Genomic DNA, 22,157 nt, shown 5'->3' with positions numbered 1-22,157 from the left:
TGAGTCAGTCACAATCTTTATTTTGTTTTCCACAAGAACAATAATCTTCTAATGTTTTATCCTTTTGCAATCACTGAAATGATCGGGCAGAAAAATCATCAGGAAATATAAATGCAAAGCAATATCGGACAACTGAAATGCACCAAACATAGGCAGCTATGGAAGCCAGAACCTGATAATGCAAAAATGAGTACTCTCATTAATGTCAGCAAGTGAGTACTGTAATAAAGGGGAAGCTAAGTTAACATTTGATCACAGACATTAATTGTCAAGAATTGTAGTGGAATTGCACTTTTATAGAGACAGTCATCAGGTCCACTGGATGTGTGTACTTGTGTAGGTTCAGTGCTTCTGCAGCTCTTTCATTCTGTTGAGTGCGCTACCAGCTTGGAACCACTCAATCTGAGTCTCGTTGAAGGTGTGGTTCAGAACAATTGTTTCTTGGCTCCCGTTAGGATGCTTAATGATGCATTTCAGGGGCTATGAAGGAAAGGAGAGAAATTAGAAGTCTAGGGACTAGGTTAAGCATCTCAGTTTGTTCTGTCAGACTGCTAAAGGCATCATTTATTAGTTACTCTGGTCAAAAAATGCATTTGATTTTTCTTCTAGTTTTTTTGCAAGCCGAATTGAGTCTAAGAGGTGAGATACCCAGATCTTTTGTTTTAAAGGACTATCCATTTAGTTAACATAATTCACAACTCAGGTCTACATAAACATGACTTGCCTACTTATCTGTACAGTGGTACCTGGGGTTAAGAACTTAATTCATTCTGGAGGTCTGTTCTTCACATGACACTGTTCTTAACTTGAAGCACCACTTTAGCTAACGGGGCCTCCTGCTGCTGCTGTGCCGCCACTGCACGATTTCTGTTCTCATTCTGAAGCAAAGTTTTTAACCCGAGGTACTGTTTCTGGGTTAGCGGAGTCTGTAACCTGAAGCGAATGTAACCCAAGGTACCACTGTATTGCAGATCATGTAACCAGTTAACGTTAGCTAGACGTTATGGGTAAAGATCAGAGCTCAAATGCAAGAATTCTATGCAAAGGACCCAAAAATCTGTCCCAAAATAAATTATGCATTTTACAGATAATTTTAAAGCATTTATGAACTGATGGATATTTCAAAATCTGAGTGGTATACAAAACTACAATAGTAAAACCATGTCAATAAAACAAAAAGCAAAACAGCAAACATAGCATTATAAATACAGAATTCGGCAATGTAAGGGTCCAGTCATGGGTCAGAGAAAGTCTGGGCAAAAAAGTCTGCCTTTACAAGATTTTACACTTTGATCTGCAGCAAAATATTTGCACCATTTTATGGGAATAGAAGAAGCTGGAACCATAAGCTCAGAAAAGCACTTGGATACTGTACAAAGTAAAGAAGTCCATCCATTCAATCTAGCCAAGATTCTAGATTTCTAATACAGTTGTACCTTGTGTTGTGGCCAGGATCCGTTCCGCAGCCCCAGCCACTAGCCGAAAAGGATGCAGGGCGAAGTGCCGCGTCTGTGCACGCACGCGGAGCGGTTTGTGCTTCTGTGCATGCGTGAGTGGCAAACCCAGAAGTAACCCGTTCCGGTACTTCTGGGTTTGCCACAGACGTTCGCCGGAATGGACGCTAGACAAGGCGGACGTTCATGAAGATATTACTGTATATTGCTTGTTCAGGTGCATCTGAGAAATCCAGAATATCTGAACTGCATTTTTTTTAAAAAATAGAAGTTCTTTAGAAATTGATCTACTTAAGCGGAACAATAGCCCTGTAGAATAGCTGTCTACTACAAATATGCAGCAGAAAAGCAGGGAGAGGAAGGACTATTGCTGAGAAACTGTGGCCATTACCTTTCCAGGAGCAAAATCTTTCAGACCCACAATACTGAGCTTGTCCACAGGGTGGATCTTGTCATAATCAGCCGGATCAGCAAAGGTTAGTGGCAGGAGGCCTTGTTTCTTCAGATTGGTTTCTGTTAAGAACATTGGACTTAAACAGTCAGCAGAACACTTTCAAGACACATTCTAGCAGCCTGTTGCAAGAAATAACTGAATGATTTTTTAATGTAGTCTATATTCCATCTACAGAAGCAGTAACAGATATCCTAGCAAGCAAAATTATTAAATGTGACTGAAGAAACAAAGGGAAGCAAGTCTCTATATCCCAAAGGAAAATCATTTAAGATTTTCAACTGGAACTGTTAACCCACTTGCATGCATTACTCCAGCTTTCTAAATGTGCAGCCAATAGAAATAGATTTGTTACTTTAACATGCCACTGAACACATGAGCAGTTTTTCAGGGAGAAAGTATAGAAGGAATTTAAGGCCTAGGATTATAGTTTGAGTTTACACCAGAATAAGGAACTCCCTGAATTGGGGACCCTTTCTTTACAACAAAATAATCATGGAAGGGTCCTCTTTCCCCTTAATATTTGTACACAATTAACTGCAATGAGAGTTCAACAAACTAGAGAGAAGATAAGAATATTAACTTCTATATTGTTGGATTCCATACATGAGATCAGTGAACACAGATGGTACCATTAGCCATTTGGATATAAGCATTTACAGGTCTAAATCTATTACTAAATGCCATAAAAAGCAGATGACTCAGAGCATGATTAAAACAGAATCACACCATGTACTATGTTGCAGCATCCAACATTTTGTACTTCAACTGTAATAATAAACTACAGCAAGCTGCAAAAGAGGTAAAATGCTACTACTTATAATTTAACTCAGTATTTCAATACACAATTAGTAACCCCCTATTATCTGGCACTCTTTATCCACTTTCAGTGTTGTGAATTGTGCTGGCAGTCCACCCTATGGGATTCATCTCATTCCTTTTTAGACAAAACCACAACTAGAAAACTAGCTAGATCATACATAATCCTATGGGTCTGGTTTGTCAGCAAGAAGTCCAGTACATCCTATCCTCACGGTCCCTTTCTCCCCCAACCACTTTGCTATTAAATTTTGTTTAGGGCAACTACAAAGACAGATGCCACACTACATGCGCCAGGGTTTCCACAGCTGGCTGTTCACAGTGACACCAGCTCTGCTCCAGGGAATCCCTCTGAACTGTCCTGATGTAACTAAAGCACAAAAACTAAGCTGATTACTCTCCACTTTGGACATGTAAGTTTTGACTTATATGGTGAAAGGATCTTGAATAAAACAGAGGTCATACACATTTACAGAAAACCACTAGTGCATAGATGTGGATCTAAGCATGTATGCACCCACAAGTTCCTAAGGGAGCAAATGTTTGGATTTGGACAAAAATCCAACTGTACGTATAACCTCCGTATCACTTTGGTTGGCTCTATAAAAAGTGGGGTTCTCACCATGAATCCTGGCAAAGCTCTTGACAATGATGGCTCTTCCTCCAAGATGTCGTGGTTCCAGTGCTGCATGCTCCCGGCTTGAGCCTTCACCGTAGTTTTCATCCCCAACCACTACCCAGTTAATACCTTCTTTCTGTGAACAAAGCAGATGCACACACACAAAACATTTAGTACAGTGGTACCTCGGGTTAAGTACTTAATTCGTTCCAGAGGTCCACACTTAACCTGAAGCACCACTTTAGCTAATGGGGCCTCCTGCTGCCGCTGTGCCGCCGCTGCACAATTTCTGTTCTTAACCTGAAGCACTATTTCTGGGTTAGCGGTGTCTGTAACCTGAAGTGTATGTAACCTGAATCATATGTAACCTGAGGTACCACTGTAGTCAGAAAGAGAGAGACTGCTGTGGCAAAGCAGGAATGAAGGTTTATCCCAGGGCTTATCAGACACTCGAACTCAGGACAAAAGGGAGAAATGTGCTAAGAGGAAGGCACGTTTGGCAAACCCTCACCATGATCAACTCCCACCCGGAAACCTACGTCCCCACTGTGGAAGGACGTGTGGATCCAGAACTGGCCTCCACAGTCACTTACAGACTCACTGTTAAGATCGTGTTCAGGGAAGACAATCTTATTCTGCTATAAATGATTGCCAGAGAATAAGAATAAGATGTCATGTAACCTTTTGAAGGAAAAGAAGACTGAAGGCCATGAATCGTAGCAGCAAGTCACATGAAGGCAGTCAGAATAGGAAACTACTGGACAGAGTTAAGTTTCTTTTGCATGTAAGAAAGAAGGGAAGAGCTAAACATGCTTCCTTAGTTCTTGTGGTTAAAACTGGGGGCACCCAAGGACTTTTAACGCCCCTTTCCTACCCAGACCTTTCCCTATGTTGCATTTATTTAGTTTGGTTAATTTATTCTACTATAGTTAATTAGTTCAATTGTAACAAACAATATTTCATTAAAGAATGCTGTTGCACTCATGTCTTGCTTGCAGGCTGACCACACATGCATCTAGGTGGCCACTGAGAACAGGATGCTAAACTAGGTGGGACTCTGGTTTGGTCCAAGCAGAACTCTTCTCAGGTTCTTATTTTAATATCCCGCTTTTCAGGGTACAATGCTTCCAATAAAACGTACAAATAATTTCAGTACATTAAACACACACACAATGAGTAAAACCAACATGTGACAAGCCATATGGAGCCATCAGACAGGGCAGCAAGTAGCAGATAGCCCTGTCGAGGGGACAGTCCAGCTGCAATCTTTATTTTTACTTACATTCCTATACCCTATACCCTCCCTCTTAAAGGAGACTCCTCTCCTTCCTCTCATGGGATCTTTCTTACAGGTCAGTTGATGGTAGTTTGGCCCCGGATATAAGTTCTGACCAAACCGACTGGAGTCCTTGGCTCCAGAGCATCCTCTAGTGTCTAGAAGTGGAACAGCAGCCTTTTTTTTGCAGGACATCGTGCCTGAAGCACAGTAGCTACAGTATATGGTGGCTTTTATACAATTGCAGGACAGTCAAGAGGAGATTTTATTCCTGCTTTATGGTGTTTAAAGTGCAGAAATGAGTTTTGAGAAGGCAGCAATGCTATTTGTGAGAATGTGGCTAGGAACTATTCACCTTCATACCCCTGTGGTGCTTAGAGAAGTCTCACCTTGTAGTAACGGGCTGTGTCAGGAACAGGTCCAAACTCCTGGGTTAATGCGTTCCTCACTGTGTTGGCCTTATCGTTCTCAATATTTATGGCTCCAATCAGCAGGTTGTTTGAAATATTGTCCAGATGGCCACGGAATTTGAGCCAGGGGCCTGCTGCTGAAATGTGGTCAGTGGTGCATTTACCTTTCACCTGGAATACAAGTTAAGAGAAACTCGGTATAAAGAATGAGAATTTTGACAACATGAGGTATGTTTCAGTTTCAAGGGCTTATTGTGTATTGTATTATTTATATATTTTAAAACTGCACTTTCATATAAAATATTGCAAGGTGGTATGCAACTTAAGAACAGAACGCGACAATAAACACATCAGTACAAGCGGCTTGGCAAAGAATCTCACATTTGAAAGGCGTGCCTGAATAATAGCTTTCAGAAGATGCCTAAAAGCAAGGATGACTCTTACTGAACCTCTACTGCTAGGGGTTTCCACAGGACAGGGTGTGCTGCACTATAGGTTTGGTCCCCAGCAGAGGCTCGCTGAACTTCAGGGGTATGTTGGACCACCAGATTGCCCAATTCGAAGCCCTTAGGCACCATCAGAAACCAGATGGTCCTTTAAGGTATTTGAAGGCAAAGTTGTTTAGGGCTTTGTGGGTTAACACAAGAACCTTGAACCTGGCCTGGCTGCAAATTGGTAACCAGTGCAGCTATCTCATCATCAAGTGACATGTTGCCAAGCAGCCTGCTCCTGTCAGCAGTCTGGCTGCTGCCTTCTGTGCTAGTATCCAACTAAGTTCTAATTGGAACAGACTCATTGAAATTAAGGTACCTAATTCATGGTCATTATTTTCAAGGGCTCAACTCTGAGTAGAACTAACACTGGATACAACCCTATACAATCAAAAGGAGATATGCTTTTTTATTCTGATTTGTTTTAAGTTATATAGAGGACCACCGCAAGCTTTGGGGTTTCCAGTTCCCCAATTTAGTATTCTTAGCATCCTTTGATTGTCATGCCAATGTGGAGATTCCATGTGTTTAATCCCGTCCATATGCAACTTACTAAACTTTTCCCTAGATCTTCCATTAAAAGCTACTGAATTGGCAAACCTCATAATCACAAGAGATTAGCTGAAAATTATCAGTGGAACTAATCCTTGTATACTGTGGTTAGGGGTCATAGTGCTTGTGATATAAAGTTCAAGGACCCACCTTATAAATTACGGGCTGTGAGTTGCCAGGAACATTTGGATGTGTAACACAATAACATTTTAAAAAAATCTTCCAATAAAAGCTCTACTGTTTAAATCTACCCAGAAGACTGATTCCGCTGGGGGGAAATTTAGGCATCACACATTGTTGGCATCTGTCTGTCCCGAGAGACAAAGGTGTATGCCTCCTGGGGTGAAGCCAAACTGCTGCGATAGCAGCACCAAAGTGACCTCCTGGGGTGCAAGCCTGGGCAGTGTGTATGGAGCTCTCCAGCAGAAGAATACCTCAGAACATCCCTGAAGTGTGTGACACTGGACCCCTGGAAGCAGGCATTCCCAATTCCAGCTGTGAGTGGACAATTAATAGTTCCCATCCCTACCCAGGCTCCCTCCCCTCCTTACTTTTATGAGAATTAACATGTCTTCAAGGTCCTTGCCATTCCACTTGTCAAAGGGCTCAAGGAGCTGCAAGCGCTGACTAGTGGGGCTCACATCCACATGCTGGCTGCTGCCATCCTTGGGGGGGTGCTGATAGGTGTCCTGTCCTGGATCAAATTCCTGAAGGAAATTATTATTAAAAGCAACGGGATGTAAGGAGGAAGCCAACCTTATCCAGAAGAGAAAAAACCCCAAATTCATAGTATTCATGCAAGGCCACATATTTTGTATTTCAGGATCACAAAGAAAGGGTATCTCAAGGAATTCCCCCATCAGTCATCTCTCTGCTCGGCCATCTTCAGGTGTTCCTTGAATCATGTGATCTTCCCTAGTTTCAACTCTTTTCTGCCATCGCTGTTGACTGCCTGCTCCCACCTCCCACATCTATCTCACTCAGATAAGACAACGGTCTCTGTCCAGTGGGATTACTACTCATGTTCTGCACACCACCTTAAGAGCATTTTCATATTTAAACAGCTATACTGAGGCAAAAACATTGTTTCCAATGCATCATCCTTTAATAATATTCCTACCAAGTGGTGATGTAAGATGGGAAGCAAGTTTGACAAGAAGTGGGAAGATTACCAGTTTGGGCAGCTCGTCAGCATCAGGTGGCACAAGTTTGAACTTCTTTCCATCAGAACCTGTCAGGAAGTCTACCTCCGGGTTAAATTTCAGAGTGCCGGCGAGTGATAGGGCTGTTACAATCTGAAAAAAGTATCTATGTTATGGGTGAGAGAGAAGCCCATTTCCTAAATTTCAATCTATTCTGTCACTCTAAACATTCCAATCTAATTTTTTTTGCCATAATTCAGATGCCTCACAAGGAAATACTTGTGAGGGAAAGCCTACTATTAGCATGAAATGTGAGGGTACAAGGAAGACTTATCTGCTCAAGATTGAAACCAAACCTGACTGCATAATCTCCTCACCTTAATTTCAAGTGAACAACTATTTGTAGTCTCATTTCAAAAAGACTTGTGGGCCACTAGGTTTTAAAGTACAAGGAAGCTATCCACAATTCTTCTATTTCCCCCACTTGAGCTCTGGAGCTTTCAAAGGCCCACTTATCCTTTTCCCAAAGGAAATGCAACAGGTCCAGTTTCTGATGCCTACCTCTCCCCTTCTAGAATAAACCTGATACATACTATACCTCTGGTGAAGTTACAAAAGCATGTGTTTCTGGGTTGGCATCATTGCGACCAGTGAAATTTCTGTTGTAGGAGGTAACAATTGTATTCTTTTCTCCCTTTTTCGTATCCTTTCTGCAAAGTCAAGCAAAAGAGAAAGGCTTGTCAAGATCTACAGAAAATGTGAGACCTGAAGCTATGAATAGCTATCTGTTCACTGCCCACGTGCAAAGCTTTGTATTGCTCTGCAACCAGCGTTCCCAAAGCTGTGCTGAAAAACAATTTAAAACCTCTTCTTCCCGCTAACCAGTTCATTTGAGATCTGGGAGAACGATCTCTGCTTGCAAGTTTTTGCTTTATCTGCATTCATTTCATTTCCAATGTAAAAGGATTCATTTCTTATGGGAAATCAGTTTAATGCATTCCCTCTTACCGGTCCCACTGGCCTATGCACGGCCCGCAAGCATTGGCAAGAACCACTCCACCAACGTCACGCAGGATTTTCGACTGAAGAAGGTAAAGAACAGAATTAGCCAATAGAAAACTACATGGCGGTCTTCATCTTAACTCTTTCAGAAGGCATACACTGGCTATGATGTGCCATCGCAAGAGTACTCACATAGCCATCCCTCTCAATGGTGGCCCGGATCTGCTCTGATCCAGGAGTGATGGTGAACTGAGACTTGCACTTCACCCCGTGAGCAAGCGCTTGCTTTGCCACAGCGGCAGAGCGCCCCATGTCCTCGTAGCTGGAGTTGGTGCAGCTACCAATCAGACCTGTGCACATGAGATGGAAAAGTCAGTAACAGACCTCCAAATGTTTAACAAGTCCTGTTAAAAAAAGGAAAGAAATTAAAGAAACGAGTAACATATCAGCACTTATTTTGCCAGAGATTTCCAAGCTAAGCTCTCTGTTTAACCTCTAGTATCTTAGAGCAACACTTAAAAGAGAAAAACAGCCGACTTCCCCTTGGAATTAAATTTGAGAGTGAAATAGCTCAAGCATGCTCCTTAAAAGAAGAAAGGATGAAGACTCCTAGTGGGATACTGAATGTTCATGTTTACGGAACAGGTTTGCCACAAGAGGGCTCTGCATATTCTAGACCACAGCCAATGAGGACCTTCAAGCTCTGTTGTAGTCCCAACATGCAAGACTGGAGCTACCTGTATACCTGATAGACAGAGCATTCCTTCCAGGAAATGGCTTGATAGTTATGAAGAGCACGCTTAGAGGCAGCTGAAGTAATGTTACCTCAGTTTTCAAGGTGAAGAGAAAAGCTACCTGGAGAATCATCAGCAAGGGAAAAGTGCTACTCACCAACTCTGATATCTACTGGCCAGCCCTTCTTTTCTGCAACAGCACCAACTTCTTCTACAGTGTGTGCCAGATCTGGAGTGAAGGGCCCATTGATAAGGGGCTTCAGCTTGAGGAAGGAAAAAAAAATGTCACAAGTAGTTGAGAAAGTTCTGAATAATGACCACTACATTGCAAGAACACAATTTTTATACACAATGGCAAGACAGGAAATTTTCATGAAGAAGCACTTTAAAATGTTTGTTCTTAAATAGGCACTTTTAGTTGAGAAGAAAAATCTAAATCTAGGAAGAATGGACCATGAAGAGCAGAATAAATGAAAAAATTAAGTCTAGGCTAGATTTTAGGAGTGAAAAGGTGAGCAAGATATGCAGTTTCCTTATTTCAAGTTGCTACAATAACTTGACTTCTTTCCAAGTCAATATTCCCTACTGATATATAGACTAAACTTTAGAAAGGAATTGTGTCAAATCTCTTGAGCAATGTCATTTGAATATATCATCTAAAATGCCCTTGTTAGGTCTCCTACATGAACTGTTTCTTTAAAAATAGCAAGCGTATCCTACCTCGTTGAGGTTAATTTCAATCAACTGGTCATAAGGACATCCAGGATCCGGCTTCAAGTGCTCTTGGAATTCATCTGCCAAACTAGCAATCGCTGAAATCAGAGAGGGAGAAAGCTGAACACAGAGGTCAAGAGGAGATAAACCAAAAGGCAGTCAGCAGTAAAGAACAGGTCCCTAGACTGGGCTCTCCAGGACTGGACTGATATTAATTATTCACCATATTTTGTACATTTAACTTACGTAAAGAGATTAAAGTTATATACATTTATACACATTGCATATTAATTTGGAAATTTATATGCACGTACCCAATTTTGCATTTTGGTTCATCATTTGAGTTGGGCTTTGTATTTCCTTGTTTTGGGTACCTTGAATGAAACAAGCTTCATGGAGCTTTTCCACAACATGGAACTACAGTTTGATCTGAGATCCCCCATGTGGTTGTAACCCTTGGACACACCTCTCAGTAGCCAACAAGACCTCCTGTCCTTCCCATTTTCTTTTTTAAATTTAAGTTGTGGGCTTTTCTGGAGCTATTTGGTTGGGAGAGGGTTGCCTATTTTGGGAGAGTGTTTCCCCTTTTTAAAATCTGTTTAGGGGACTGTAGATGTTGTGCTTGTTTGGGGGGAGGGGATTCTAAGCATTTTCCTTCTGTAAAATGTGCCTCCAGGCCCAAAAGGGTTGGGGACAAGGACATTTCCATTCTCCTCATGCCAGAGGAACCACACAAACCAGGTATATGTTATGGCTGATTTCCAATAATCTGAACCAGACTTTTCCAACCTGGTGCCCTCCAGATGTTGTTGGACTACAATTTCCATCATCCCTGATTATTGTTCATGCTGGCTGGGACTGGTGGGAGATTTAGTTCACCAACAGCTGGAAGGCATCAGGTTGGAGAATGTAGCTCTGAGTCGTGGTTTATAAAACTGGCAGAGTTATGTTTTAAAGTTAATTCATTCTAGCTACATTTACTTAAGAGGATTGTAATTGCATAGCATAAGTTACCTTCTACAAGAGCCCTGACCAGTAGATGTTTGCCTAAAACATGAACTGAGGAAAGGACACAAGCTGCAACTTAAGCTGCAAGTTAAACGACATGACACAGTTCAATTCTCCTTCTCCCCACCCCCCATCCCATTCTCAATAGCCTACCATCTCTGTTCAGTTAAACAATTTAAGGGAGCAACCCTTTGAATTCATGATTTGCTTTATCCCATTAACTCATGAAATGAAATGTCTTCCAGAGCTTCATTTCCTTAGGTATTTCCCAGAAGTCCTCTTGGCTTTGCAGTATGTTGGAAATTAAAATCCATTTAATTAGAATAAGAGACAAACAGCCCGCAAATGAAAGACGTAATTTCACACAAGGCAGAAAAGTGAATAAAAGGGAAAAATGCCTTCCGTTTTGTATGACCCCTTGAAGTCCTTCCACAAGTTCTTACCTGCTCGTCCAGTCTTGGACAAGTATGTTTTCATCCGGTTATTGTAAGGGAAGATCGAAGTGGTGGCACCAATCTCTGCTCCCATATTGCAGATAGTTGCCATTCCTGTGGTTGAAAGAAGTGATCCATACCACAAGTGAGATTGGAACCCAAGTAATTAAAGCTATTCGCAAGTGAGTATACTGACCTGCTACAGTCCACCATTTTACTTATGAGTAAAGAGCCAGGTATTACTGCTCATTAGATAGGAAAATCTCTCTTAAAAAGAGAGATTTGCTATGCAGTAAAAAACTGGATAGTTTGATTAATACACTAGTTCTACTAAATTCCCTTCCTCTTCTAATAGCGGTAATACTGTCTTTTCCAAGAAAACAAGTCACATTTTACTACCAATGTATTTTTAGGACCCAGGTAGTGACCAAACACAACCACCTGTGTACCGCTTCTGGATAGCACCTTTTGGGGCATGACGACATGAATTTACAGAAAAGCAAGCCTCGCTTGAGCCACTTGAAGCCATCAGACCTATGAAACTGCCACTCCTGGCTAGGGCTGGGTGATATCTGGTTTTCAACATCGCGATATATCACAGCTAAACACTGCAATATTTCAATAGATCATGATACAGTATCTGAAATAATCGATTCCTGGAGCTATGTAGAGGTGGACATGGCAATGTCTTGGCAACTGCTACTACTTATGGGTCTAATTCTGAAACTGATAAATGTTTACTTACCTTTAGCATATTGTTACAACTGCTATGTTATAGTACTACTGTACCGATAATGTTTAATGTTTAAATTAAGGATTAATACACAGATTCTTCTGCATCACACTGCTGATCTACTTAGCCAATGGCTGCTTGTTGTGTTCTAATTCCACTCCCAAGGACCAACAATTTCTTTCCATCCTCAGTCACTGATCTGACCATTACCCACCAGCTCCCAAATCTTCATAGTCCAAAATTTTCTAGATCTAAGGTGCTTTTTTCCTACCTGTGCAAGAGATGGAGTCAACGCCAGGCCCATGATACTCTATAATAGCTCCTGTGCCACCTTTCACAGTAAGTATGCCAGCCACTTTCAGGATCACATCTTTAGGAGAGCTCCAGCCAGAGAGCGAACCTGTCAGTTTTACACCAATTACCTGAAGAACCAAATAAAATGAGTTAGCAGAAAGAGTCACTTCCAAAAATAAGTATGCAGATTCAGTTTCTCAAATGGCTGTTTACTAATATCCTTATTGCAAATATAAGAGATATTCTTGGAGCAGAGATTCACATTCCTTATCTGCTATTAAGCTCAGGTATGCTTAACTAATGTTAGTGGCATCAGTGTATCTTCCAAGCTACAAGAATAAAAAAAAGGGAAGAGTGGAAATTCAGTTTCCACTTGCAAGCAATAGATATACATTTACACCAGCATATTTTGATATTGTAAAACTCCCCCCTTTTTTTCTTTAGAAAGAACCCTCTTGTTCACCTATCCCAACTGTCTGCATGGAGACAACGTTTATATGCTCCACTGTCTCACCTTTGGGCATTTGAGCTCCCAGGGGATTCCTGCCATGACATCAACTGCATCAGCTCCACCAACTCCAATGCAGATTGCACCCAAGCCACCACCATTGGGGGTATGGGAATCTGTGCCAATAAGCATAACACCAGGATAGGAATAGTTCTCCAGGATGATCTGAGAAAGAAGGAGAGATTTATGTAGACAAACTCTAAGGTGACGTAATAACTACCAAAATGGTTTGGAAACTTTTCTAGTACTAAAGCAGATTTAGAAGGGTCAATCAGTTTGGGCTGGCTATGAGTCATGCTCATCAGGGTAGGGAAGAAAGAAGCCATCAGAAAGGGACACAAGAGGAGCTTGCTGACACAATCAGATGAATTTAAAAGCTTTCATCTCCTAAGTTTCCCCTTGAACTCCTGCTCTCTAAAAATTCATAGTTAATTATAAGAATACAAATAGCTCAAAAAATACTGTGACCAGTTAACCTCAAGGTCAAATCTAATGGGATATATTAAAGGCCTTTCTACCAGGCCAAAGGAAAACTAATGTTACATTAAGAGAGTGAGTGAGTTCTGGCACAGAAAATGCCACAGTTTAATTGTGGAGAGCACAAATCCATTGCTGCCCCTTCTCAAGTCCCTGCTTTCAAAAATGAATTTCAGCAGGAAAAAAACATGCAAGTGACATGGTGGAGTGTCCAACTCTGCAATTCTAACCTGTCAACTTTCTCTTAAATTTGCAACTACAAGGGAAAAAACACTGGATTTTGGAGGGGCCCCCCCAAAAAACACACACCCTTCCAATGGTGTTCTAGAAAACAAAATATCAAATTACACTCTGATCAGCATGACCTTGAATGGACAGCTGGAAAATCTGTCCAGAGTGGCACACATTAGTCACCCTGCAGGACCACATGTCCAGGGGGAAAAAGAAGTTGCAAGTTCTTCTCGTATGAAAGATTGAAAATCGCCCATACAAAGGATGTCATAAAGTACAGAGAGTTATTTCTCAAGAAGGAGGGGATGGGCTATGCCTAAGCATCTCCAGGTAGAGCAGGGAAATACCTCTGCCTGAACCTCTGGAGAGTCACTGCCAGTCAAGGTGGCCAATATTGAGCTGGACAGACCAACGGTCTAAAACAATGCAAGTTGCCTCCTATGTTCCTAAACCATATGTACTAAAGTTCTGTTCTTGCTGCTAAGGAAGAAAGAGTTTACCTGGTGAATGATTCCTGATCCAGGTTTCCAGAAACCCACTCCATACTTGGCAGCTGCTGTGGCTAGGAAGTTGTATACTTCTTGATTAATGTCCTGTTTATACACAGACAAAAATGAAGTGCATCTGTAAAGATCTTGGTATGGTTTCTACCCCAAATAGTTAAGAAGCCAGCCACCCCTCTCTTCACCTTAATTCCTTGATTTTACTCTGGACAGAGATTTTATTTTGAGAATGACATCCCAGTCAGATACCAAGCAGGTCTTTATTTAATCTGCTGGTTGCAACTTGCAATAAGTTATAATTTTCCTAGGCATATGTTGACAGGCAGGATAAATAACCAAAACCTGTCTGTTGTGTTCTAAAAAAAAGTCTGCATCCAGAGATTAATTGTATAGCTTGCATGAGTTGCATACAAATATATTCAGTTTTCTTTTCTTTTTTGTTATGGCAAATATAAACAACTATATAAAAATCGACTCTTTTCCAAACACTGCACGCTTTTCCTGTAGAATACACATATATACGTATGCACATTCTTCTGAGACACATGCAAAATGAGATGTTGTGTCTAATCCCACCAACATAATAGGCTGAGCCAATTAAAAATTAAAAACAATGCCAAAGATTAGAATGCATGAAGGATGATCTTCTCCATAAATACTGCAGTGATCTGTTTCTATGAATCAAGGGGGCACAATTGTTATATTATTCAACCTGACATGCAACAGTCCAAATGCAGAACAAATAAAAAAAATCACTTCTTTCCCATGATTTTTTGGTTACTCTCCAGATATTACCTTGCTGACTTAATGAGCAAAAAGATTCTTGAGCTGGAACATTTCAAACCCAAGAAATCACATGAGGTACCTTTATCATAACTACAACAGTGTCTACTACAGCAGTATTGCTCTAAGTCTTACTGTTTTGGAAACTAAGGTAAACACTTCAGAGGAAGAAGTGACAAGATGGAAAGTTATTTTAAAGGGCAAGACTGGAAAACATTAAAATATGCAGGATCCTCATGGCTTGCTGGGATCTAGGAAGGTTTTCCCTGTATTTAACATTAGTTTAATGGTAGTTTAGAGGCTCTTGCTCTGTATCACCACATCTGTTTAGTCCCAACTTCCATTTTAGATGCAACCTCATGCAAAGTGGTTGCTAGGTCTGAAACGGGAATTCTGCCAGTGACTGCTAATAAGACTGCAGCACTGTGACCCATAGGACAAAAAGGAAGAGGGGTGTTCTGAAATTTCACATATTGATTTAAACAAGCCAATTATTTGGCTGCAAGCTTCCAGTAAATAAAATGCTGGTATAAAATATAAATAAATGACCTTTGCTCTTCGGAGATCTTTCTCGCCACCCAACTGAGCTTCAATAAGGTGATCACAGTGGATGGTCGAGGGCACTGCCACTCTGGGCAACCCGCTGCTGATGAACTGCAACATGGCCATCTGGGCAGTGGCATCCTGCATGGCTACACGGTCTGGCCGCAGACGCAGATATGTCTTGCCCCTCTCAATATCCTGCTTGGCAGGATCGTCTAAGTGGCCATATACAATCTTCTCTGACAGGGTAAGGGGACGGTCCAATCTGTTGGGAAGGAAACAGGGAACTTTATGTCTTCAGCTCCTTCATTGTAACCACGTCACGTATTTCAAAATGTTAACATGAGACTCATAAAGGTCCTGTCTGCAGCGCCAGCGTAGGGAAACTACAGTCCTCCAGACAGGTTGGATTCCATTAGTCCTAGCCAGTGTTGTCAAGGGCAAAAGGTGATGTGAGTTGTAGTCCCAACAACTTGAGGGCCAAAAGTTCTCCACCCCATTGTAGCCCATTACTTTAGCCCAGTTCCGTCACAGGTGAAGGCTCATTGTCAGGTTCTACACGCAAGTATGTCGCTAGAGGAAAGAGCTTCAGGAGCTAATGGCCAGCAATAGTTGATCCTGATGCTGCATATACTTTAATGTTAGAGCTAACAAGGGAATGTTAGAGCTAACAAGAGAAATTTGTGCTCCAGAAGATTCAGGGCATGACGGAAAGCAGAGAATCCTGCGGCCCACAATTGCTTGCTCAACCAGGGTTTAAAAAGCAGGGGTGTTATACCAGAACTGACTCCTAATTGTTCTATTTAGCATCTCTAATTCTCATTTGAGATGTTTCCCCTTTTGTAAAATAAATACAAATTTGTATGACTTTTGAAGCGGTTTTTCATTCACGTATTCACCTTCCATTTTGGGTTAAAATCTCAACTAGTTACATGATAACAGCTCGCATGAATTGATTAGGTTTCCTGGATGCTACAGGTAGGGTGGAATGACTTATGGGATTTATGGCGATAATTACCTCACAGCTCTGAAGGTGAGAGCACTTAATGGTCATTTTTGCTTTGATCCTAAAAGCTTCGCAGCCACGACTACTCATGAGGAACCAGTTAATGCAATTATTTTCATACTCAGATTGGTTACCAAAAGCTTGGAAGATGCAAAAATGACTATCCATAATAGAAGGTATTTCTAGAAGCTTTATATTTTTAAATATATGCCCCCCACAACAGAATTCCACAAGTTCATTTCACCACTTTAGAGTGCTCAGTTAAAATGGCAGCATTTAAAATGAAGTAATAGAAATAAGCAAGCACTTTTTAAAATAACCTGTGCAATTAAGACTTTAAGCCTAAATCTTTTCCTGATATTTTGAACTAAATCACTTTTAAGGAAAAGGGGAAAGAAACTGAAATAAAAAAAAATTGCCACCACATGCATTCAAGCCTCAATACATGAAAGCTGTTCAGAAATATTCCGTATTCCACTACGACTACAAGATTTTGCATAGAAATATATTTTTGTAATAACTACTTTTCTCCCAGCCATTTAATAAGACATTTTTCAAGCTCAACTCTTACCTTTTCCGGACAATGTTGATGTTTTTCTCAAGCTTTTCATAGTTCACAAATTCACTGGGTTCAAACTGACTCATGGCCACTTTGGCCCTCTGGCACAGGACACGAGAGGCATGGTACCTCCGAACACCTTTACTCAAGGCTTGCTGAAATAAACAGACAAGGGAGTGCTTAGCTGTCACCATCAATGAAATGCAGACCTTACAATGAGAAATATGAGAAATACTTGGAAGCCACAGAATGTCAAATGCAAGATAACTCCAGCAGCTTTCACCAGCTACCGCCAACAGGATACTGGCTGCTTCCAAAAGGGATTCTGGAGATTAGGGAGCACCTGCAGCTACAAGAAGACTAGAAGTACCACTTTGCGAATAATTTCTTTTTTAAGGCCCAATATGCTAAGCCATTCCCTAAACATCTCAAGCTTGCAGTAAGTACACCTCTGCACACTCTAACAGCACCTCTCCAGTTTTCCAAACAGCACTGACCAACCCAGTACCAATCCTTGCCAGAAGTCCACACTTCAAAGTTTGCAGCAAAGGCTGATAGGAGAAAGGTAGGAGAGAGAAGTGGCAGAATAGCAAAAAATAAAATAAAATAAAATATCCCAGCAAAAAGAAAAACTGGTAAATCAGGGGAAGAAATACTCATAGCCTCGTTTTCTACTTGTGGGGAGTGTTTCTCCCACCCCTAACATGGGGAAGCACTAAAAAATATGATCCCCATCTCCAATCTGAAGTAGTACAATCCATTTTAAAGCTCTACTACTACTATCATCTTCTGCTGCATGTGTAGATAGACCACGTTAAAATCATAAATGTTCAGGCAGAATATATAGCTAGGCTGCCAGCTTTTAGTTAATTCTCTTGAAAACTAGCCTACCTTACAGGGTCACAGTGAGGCGAAAATGCACATACAAATATAAAACAGAACAATTATAAAATTGTGAGGGGAGATGATTTCAGGGAAAAGTTAATTGATTGCACTGGCAATCTAGAAACACCGTTCACAGCAAAGAAGTGTCAGAATTTTGATTGCAACAACACCATGCACACAAGAGATAGGCAACCACTGCATGTATAGACAAACTTTATTTGTCAAGCAAAGATTAGCACCATTGTCAGTTGCTGTCACTATCCCCAAGTAAGCTTCCAGTTTTCAAATTTTAAGACTATTTTTAATATAAGACTGACAAACACAATACTGCAATCCTAATAATGCTTATTGAGGAGTAAATCCTGTTTAGTCAAATGGTACTCCCTAGTAAAGGTACTTAGGATTGTAGCCAAAGCTGTCTTTATGTCCTTATATGACTGAAGAAGTCAGCAGATCTTTAAACAGCTTTCAGTTTCAAATCTGATCAAGTGATGGTCATCCACCTTCACAATTTCTTGCATAAATCTGTCCTGAAAAATCTCAGTACAAAATTCTACTGAGAAAGGAAGTGACTCAAGACTCCAATCCTCAATTTGACTTCTCTGAGATTCATTACTTTGTGCGGAAAATTAAAAACACTGACTCTACTTTAGATTTTCTGCCTATTGCTTTAGTTAAATGGAACTACAATTGGAAAACTGTTCACTTCATAACCCAAAATACAAATCTAGGCAACATTATGTTTGTGATTTCACTCATTTTTCTGCTCCTATTGGCATTTTGAGTGAGCAGTTCACATGTTACCTCAAAGTCATCATGACTAAAAGTACAATACATGAGGAATGCCTCTTGCAGAATCCCACTGAAATTAGTGTGACATTCATGTTAACAGAATTTGCACATGAGACATTCCAGGTAGATAGCTTAATTATGAGGGGAAAGAGGTGTTTAAGCAGCACCATTACCACTGGTCACAGGATTAAGTCTCAGTTCAGTCATAGGTCCTTGGCCAACCACAATGGCATTTTTGTAAACATGTCAACATTACACCCCCACAAGTATGTGTTCTACTTTTCCTCTTCAAACTTTTCCCCTAGTTGTACATAAAGCCTCCTAAAACAGGGGTGGCTAACCTCCAGATATTGTTGAACTCCAACTCATATCAGCTCCAGTCAACACGTCCAATAAGCCAGGGATAAGTGGAATTGTGGTCCATCAACATCTAGAAGGCCAAAGGTTAGCCACCCTTACTCTAAATACTGCTTTTAATCTTAAGATGCAACCCAAAACTTCACTGAATTTTCAGTCCCCACAGCAGTCTTTCAGAGTTGGTCTTGAAAGCCTCGTTCCATTGTTAGCTTATCGGTGTGCAATCTCTCCTTCTACCTGAAGTTAGCATATACCTCTCAAAACTCTGACACAGCTGTTACTTTTCCAATTCTATTCTCTGCTTGCCACCTCCACAGTATCTTGCTTCTTAAATAAAATTGGAACTGTCCAGAACAAAACAGAAATGCTTTCCCACACACTACTATATACGGTATAGTTCTGACTGTGTAGCATAGTCACAATACAGCTAGTTTCTAGCAGCTTCCCAGTACTTTTAAAGGGAACTCTGTACAGGCGGCAACCATTTTAGAAATGTCCAATTGATGCAAGATTACTGAGACACGGGTTCTTTTGAGCTTATACGTGCTCTGCTGTTGTGCATGGATTCTAGGAATTGAACTCCCATGTGAAATGGTCACCGCCTGTATCCATTAACAGTATAAGAGTGTGCTCATTGATGATCTACCACCTACAGCAACAGGGTTTATACTTGATTGGCAGCTGATGGACCAATCAGCTAGAAGATCCAGCACAAATTCCTCCCTCAGGGCTGACTGTTCAGAAGTAGCATGCAAGCCCTCTTGAGTAGAAATAATCAGAGTGTGTCCCCTCCATACACTCTTACTCAATGTAAGTGACTAAGGGATAAATGGAGTGGGGGAAAACAAAACATCACTGTGCAGGGAGCTAGTTTTGGTAAAGAAAATAACTGTTTTCAGTATGCTGCATACTGGATCTTCAGTGTCCCTAATATGACCTGACTTTATATCAATGGAAGATATTGGAAGATACTGTTTCAGGGAAAATGAATGTTGAATATGTGGATTGGGCAACGTTCTTTATTATGGTAAAGCAGGCAGACTTTTCAACAAGTAGAGAGAATGAAGAGGGCTATATGAAGTAGGGGTGCCGAGAAATCAATTTGTCCCACTTATATTTGGAGAAAATGAAAGCTGGTATCATACAGGCTGGTATCAGCAACAGTATCTCTTGAGTCTTCAGAACCCATTAACATGCACCATTAAGGCCCCAATGTAAGTATTACAGTGGTACCTCAGGTTACATATGCTTCAGGTTACATACTCCACTAACCCAGAAATAGTACCTCAGGTTAAGAACTTTGCTTCAGGATGAGAACAGAAATCGTGCTCCGGCGGCACAGCGGCAGCAGGAGGCCCCATTAGCTAAAGTGGTGTTTCAGGTTAAGAACAGTTTCGGGTTAAGAACGGTCCTCCGGAACGAATTAAGTACTTAACCCGAGGTACCACTGTATTCCCTTATGCACATGGTATCTCTTTCATAAACCAACAATCTTAGCTTCAAGTTCATCCTGTCTGCAGTGTTGGTGTCCATCTTGGCTGTGAGTCCTGGAAGACCTGCTCCCTGCCCTGCAGGCCTTTACCCACCTGGCCTGGGCGGGCAGGATCCTGATTGATTCCAGCTACAAAAGTTGAGGATGCTGAACAGACTCTTGGACTGGGGTACTTTTTAGGGGGTTTTGTTGAGTGGGGTTGCTGCTGTAATCAATTGGTATCTTTATTTTAAATATTATTTATGTGGAAATTGTTTTAATTTGTGAACTTTTAGTATTTATTGTTTGTGTCTACTTTTGTTATGTGTGTAATTATGTATTTTTTATGTTGCAAACTGTCCTGAGCATGGTTTGAACTACGGAAAGGCAGCATACAAAGTTATGCATGTCCATCTCATGCCTAAACCTGAGCTATTTGGTTGATTGAAACAAACCAATTTTTTTTTAAAAAAAGGTATTACAAAACATTACAAAAAGTAGCAATACATCTAACATTTACAGCTTGACTATTTGGTGCTTAGGTTTTACAGCAAAATCTTCTACATTTTTACTCAGAGGAAACCCCATTGAGTGGCTCGCCCAAATAAGAATGTATACAGGATTGTAGGGCTAGAGAGGTTAAGTCCTACCTACCCAAAATAAGTTCTGTGCACAATTTGTAGCGTAAAATTTGGGGCGCTATTTGTGTGAAACGAGCCACAGGGAAGAGGCCTATCGCTGAGAAGTGAATTCCTATGCCACCTACCGTGTGTAGGTTGTAAAAATCCATCTATCAATACGACTGCATGCATAACGGTACAATGCGTCGTTTATAAATGCCGAGTGTGGAGGGAAGCCAGCAGCGGCGCAGAACCCCAGTAACCTTGCCCTCACCTTGAGCGGGGCCCCACCAGACAGCACACCAGCCCCGGAGACAGCACGAAGCCTTCGCTAGTGTACATGTGTTGGCATGCCAGGGCTTTCTACGGTACTGCCAAGCAAACATCCCTCCTCGCTTGCAGGGAGTCACAGGCGGGACCGGCATGGGGGACACATTGACCTACAGCGAGGAAGCGGAAGGCCGAGCCCGAAGAGCAGCGAGGGGCGCGCAGGCCTCGACCCCCACTGCCGACTTCGCCAGCTACACTCAGCTTCTACCGCTTGCTCTGCCCATAACCGAGTCTACGGGTACCAGACTCACCTGTAACCGACTGACTAGGACACAGTACGGCGCCATTTTGTTCACTGACAAAGATGAAGTCGCCGCGCGATAGCGTCACACGGGGCTTTTAAAGGACGTGCCTCGTAGGCGGGGCCTAGGCCGCGCCCATCAAGTCTCCTTTTAAATAGAAGCGGGCACGTGGAAACAAAGTACTTCCGGAGGCATGACTTCTCCACAGGAAACCGGTTTCCTCGTCAATAATAGTACATAGTGATAAGAAAATGCAGAGAAGTCCACATTTTAAAAAATTGGAAATTTCCGGGTTTACGTGGGCATACGTATTCCCTGTCCCGCTACAATAGTACCGAAATTAAGGCTTGCTTGTACAAATCAATGGGGAAGTCTATTAGCTTAGCGTAGGTGAGGAGGAGCAGCGCGTTCACTTAGAAACAAAAAAAAGTAGCAACATTAGGAGTATTATGTTATTTCTGCCTCGGGTTGCTACGCTAGCATCGTGAATTCCTCCCCAAATTTCTATGAAAAGCTCTCACTTCCGCCCTTAGAGAGGGAAAGCAAACGAAAGTTGAGGCCTCTGTAAGCATTTCAAGTCTAACTCTACGCTGCCCGTCTGAAAAATGGGTCCAATCTCTAGCGTGCTAATGACGTCAGTCGAGAGGGCGGTACTCTGCCAGGTCCTGAAAGAGAGAGAGTTGTAAATTGCCGACATTTCCCCCTTCTAAAAATATT

The 22,157-nt window shown here is 41.5% G+C and overlaps 1 protein-coding gene and 1 long non-coding RNA gene across 2 annotated transcripts; one reads left to right on the top strand and one right to left on the bottom strand.

Moving 5' to 3' along the window:
• Nucleotides 1–22,072, bottom strand: ACO2 (aconitase 2). The gene is made up of 18 exons (XM_083698617.1): nucleotides 21,450–22,072; nucleotides 16,756–16,898; nucleotides 15,185–15,443; nucleotides 13,850–13,942; nucleotides 12,648–12,806; nucleotides 12,111–12,261; nucleotides 11,116–11,220; nucleotides 9,671–9,762; nucleotides 9,108–9,213; nucleotides 8,409–8,566; nucleotides 8,223–8,296; nucleotides 7,813–7,924; nucleotides 7,245–7,367; nucleotides 6,624–6,779; nucleotides 5,009–5,200; nucleotides 3,347–3,479; nucleotides 1,846–1,967; nucleotides 1–480 (listed from the first exon to the last, which is right to left on the bottom strand). Exons 1-18 carry the CDS (start codon nucleotides 21,483–21,485, stop codon nucleotides 343–345), a joined length of 2,352 nt encoding a protein of 783 aa, XP_083554743.1. The 5' UTR covers nucleotides 21,486–22,072; the 3' UTR covers nucleotides 1–342.
• On the top strand, nucleotides 3,396–4,327 carry LOC310825414. The gene is made up of 2 exons (XR_014555293.1): nucleotides 3,396–3,524; nucleotides 3,733–4,327. It is a non-coding gene; the product is annotated as an uncharacterized lncRNA (long non-coding RNA).
• Nucleotides 22,073–22,157: the final 85 nt, after the last annotated feature.

The sequence above is a fragment of the Podarcis gaigeae genome (assembly GCF_964106915.1).
Source record: "Podarcis gaigeae genome assembly, chromosome: 10".
NCBI lineage: Eukaryota > Metazoa > Chordata > Lepidosauria > Squamata > Lacertidae > Podarcis > Podarcis gaigeae.
This window is presented reverse-complemented; position numbering and strand designations above follow the sequence as displayed.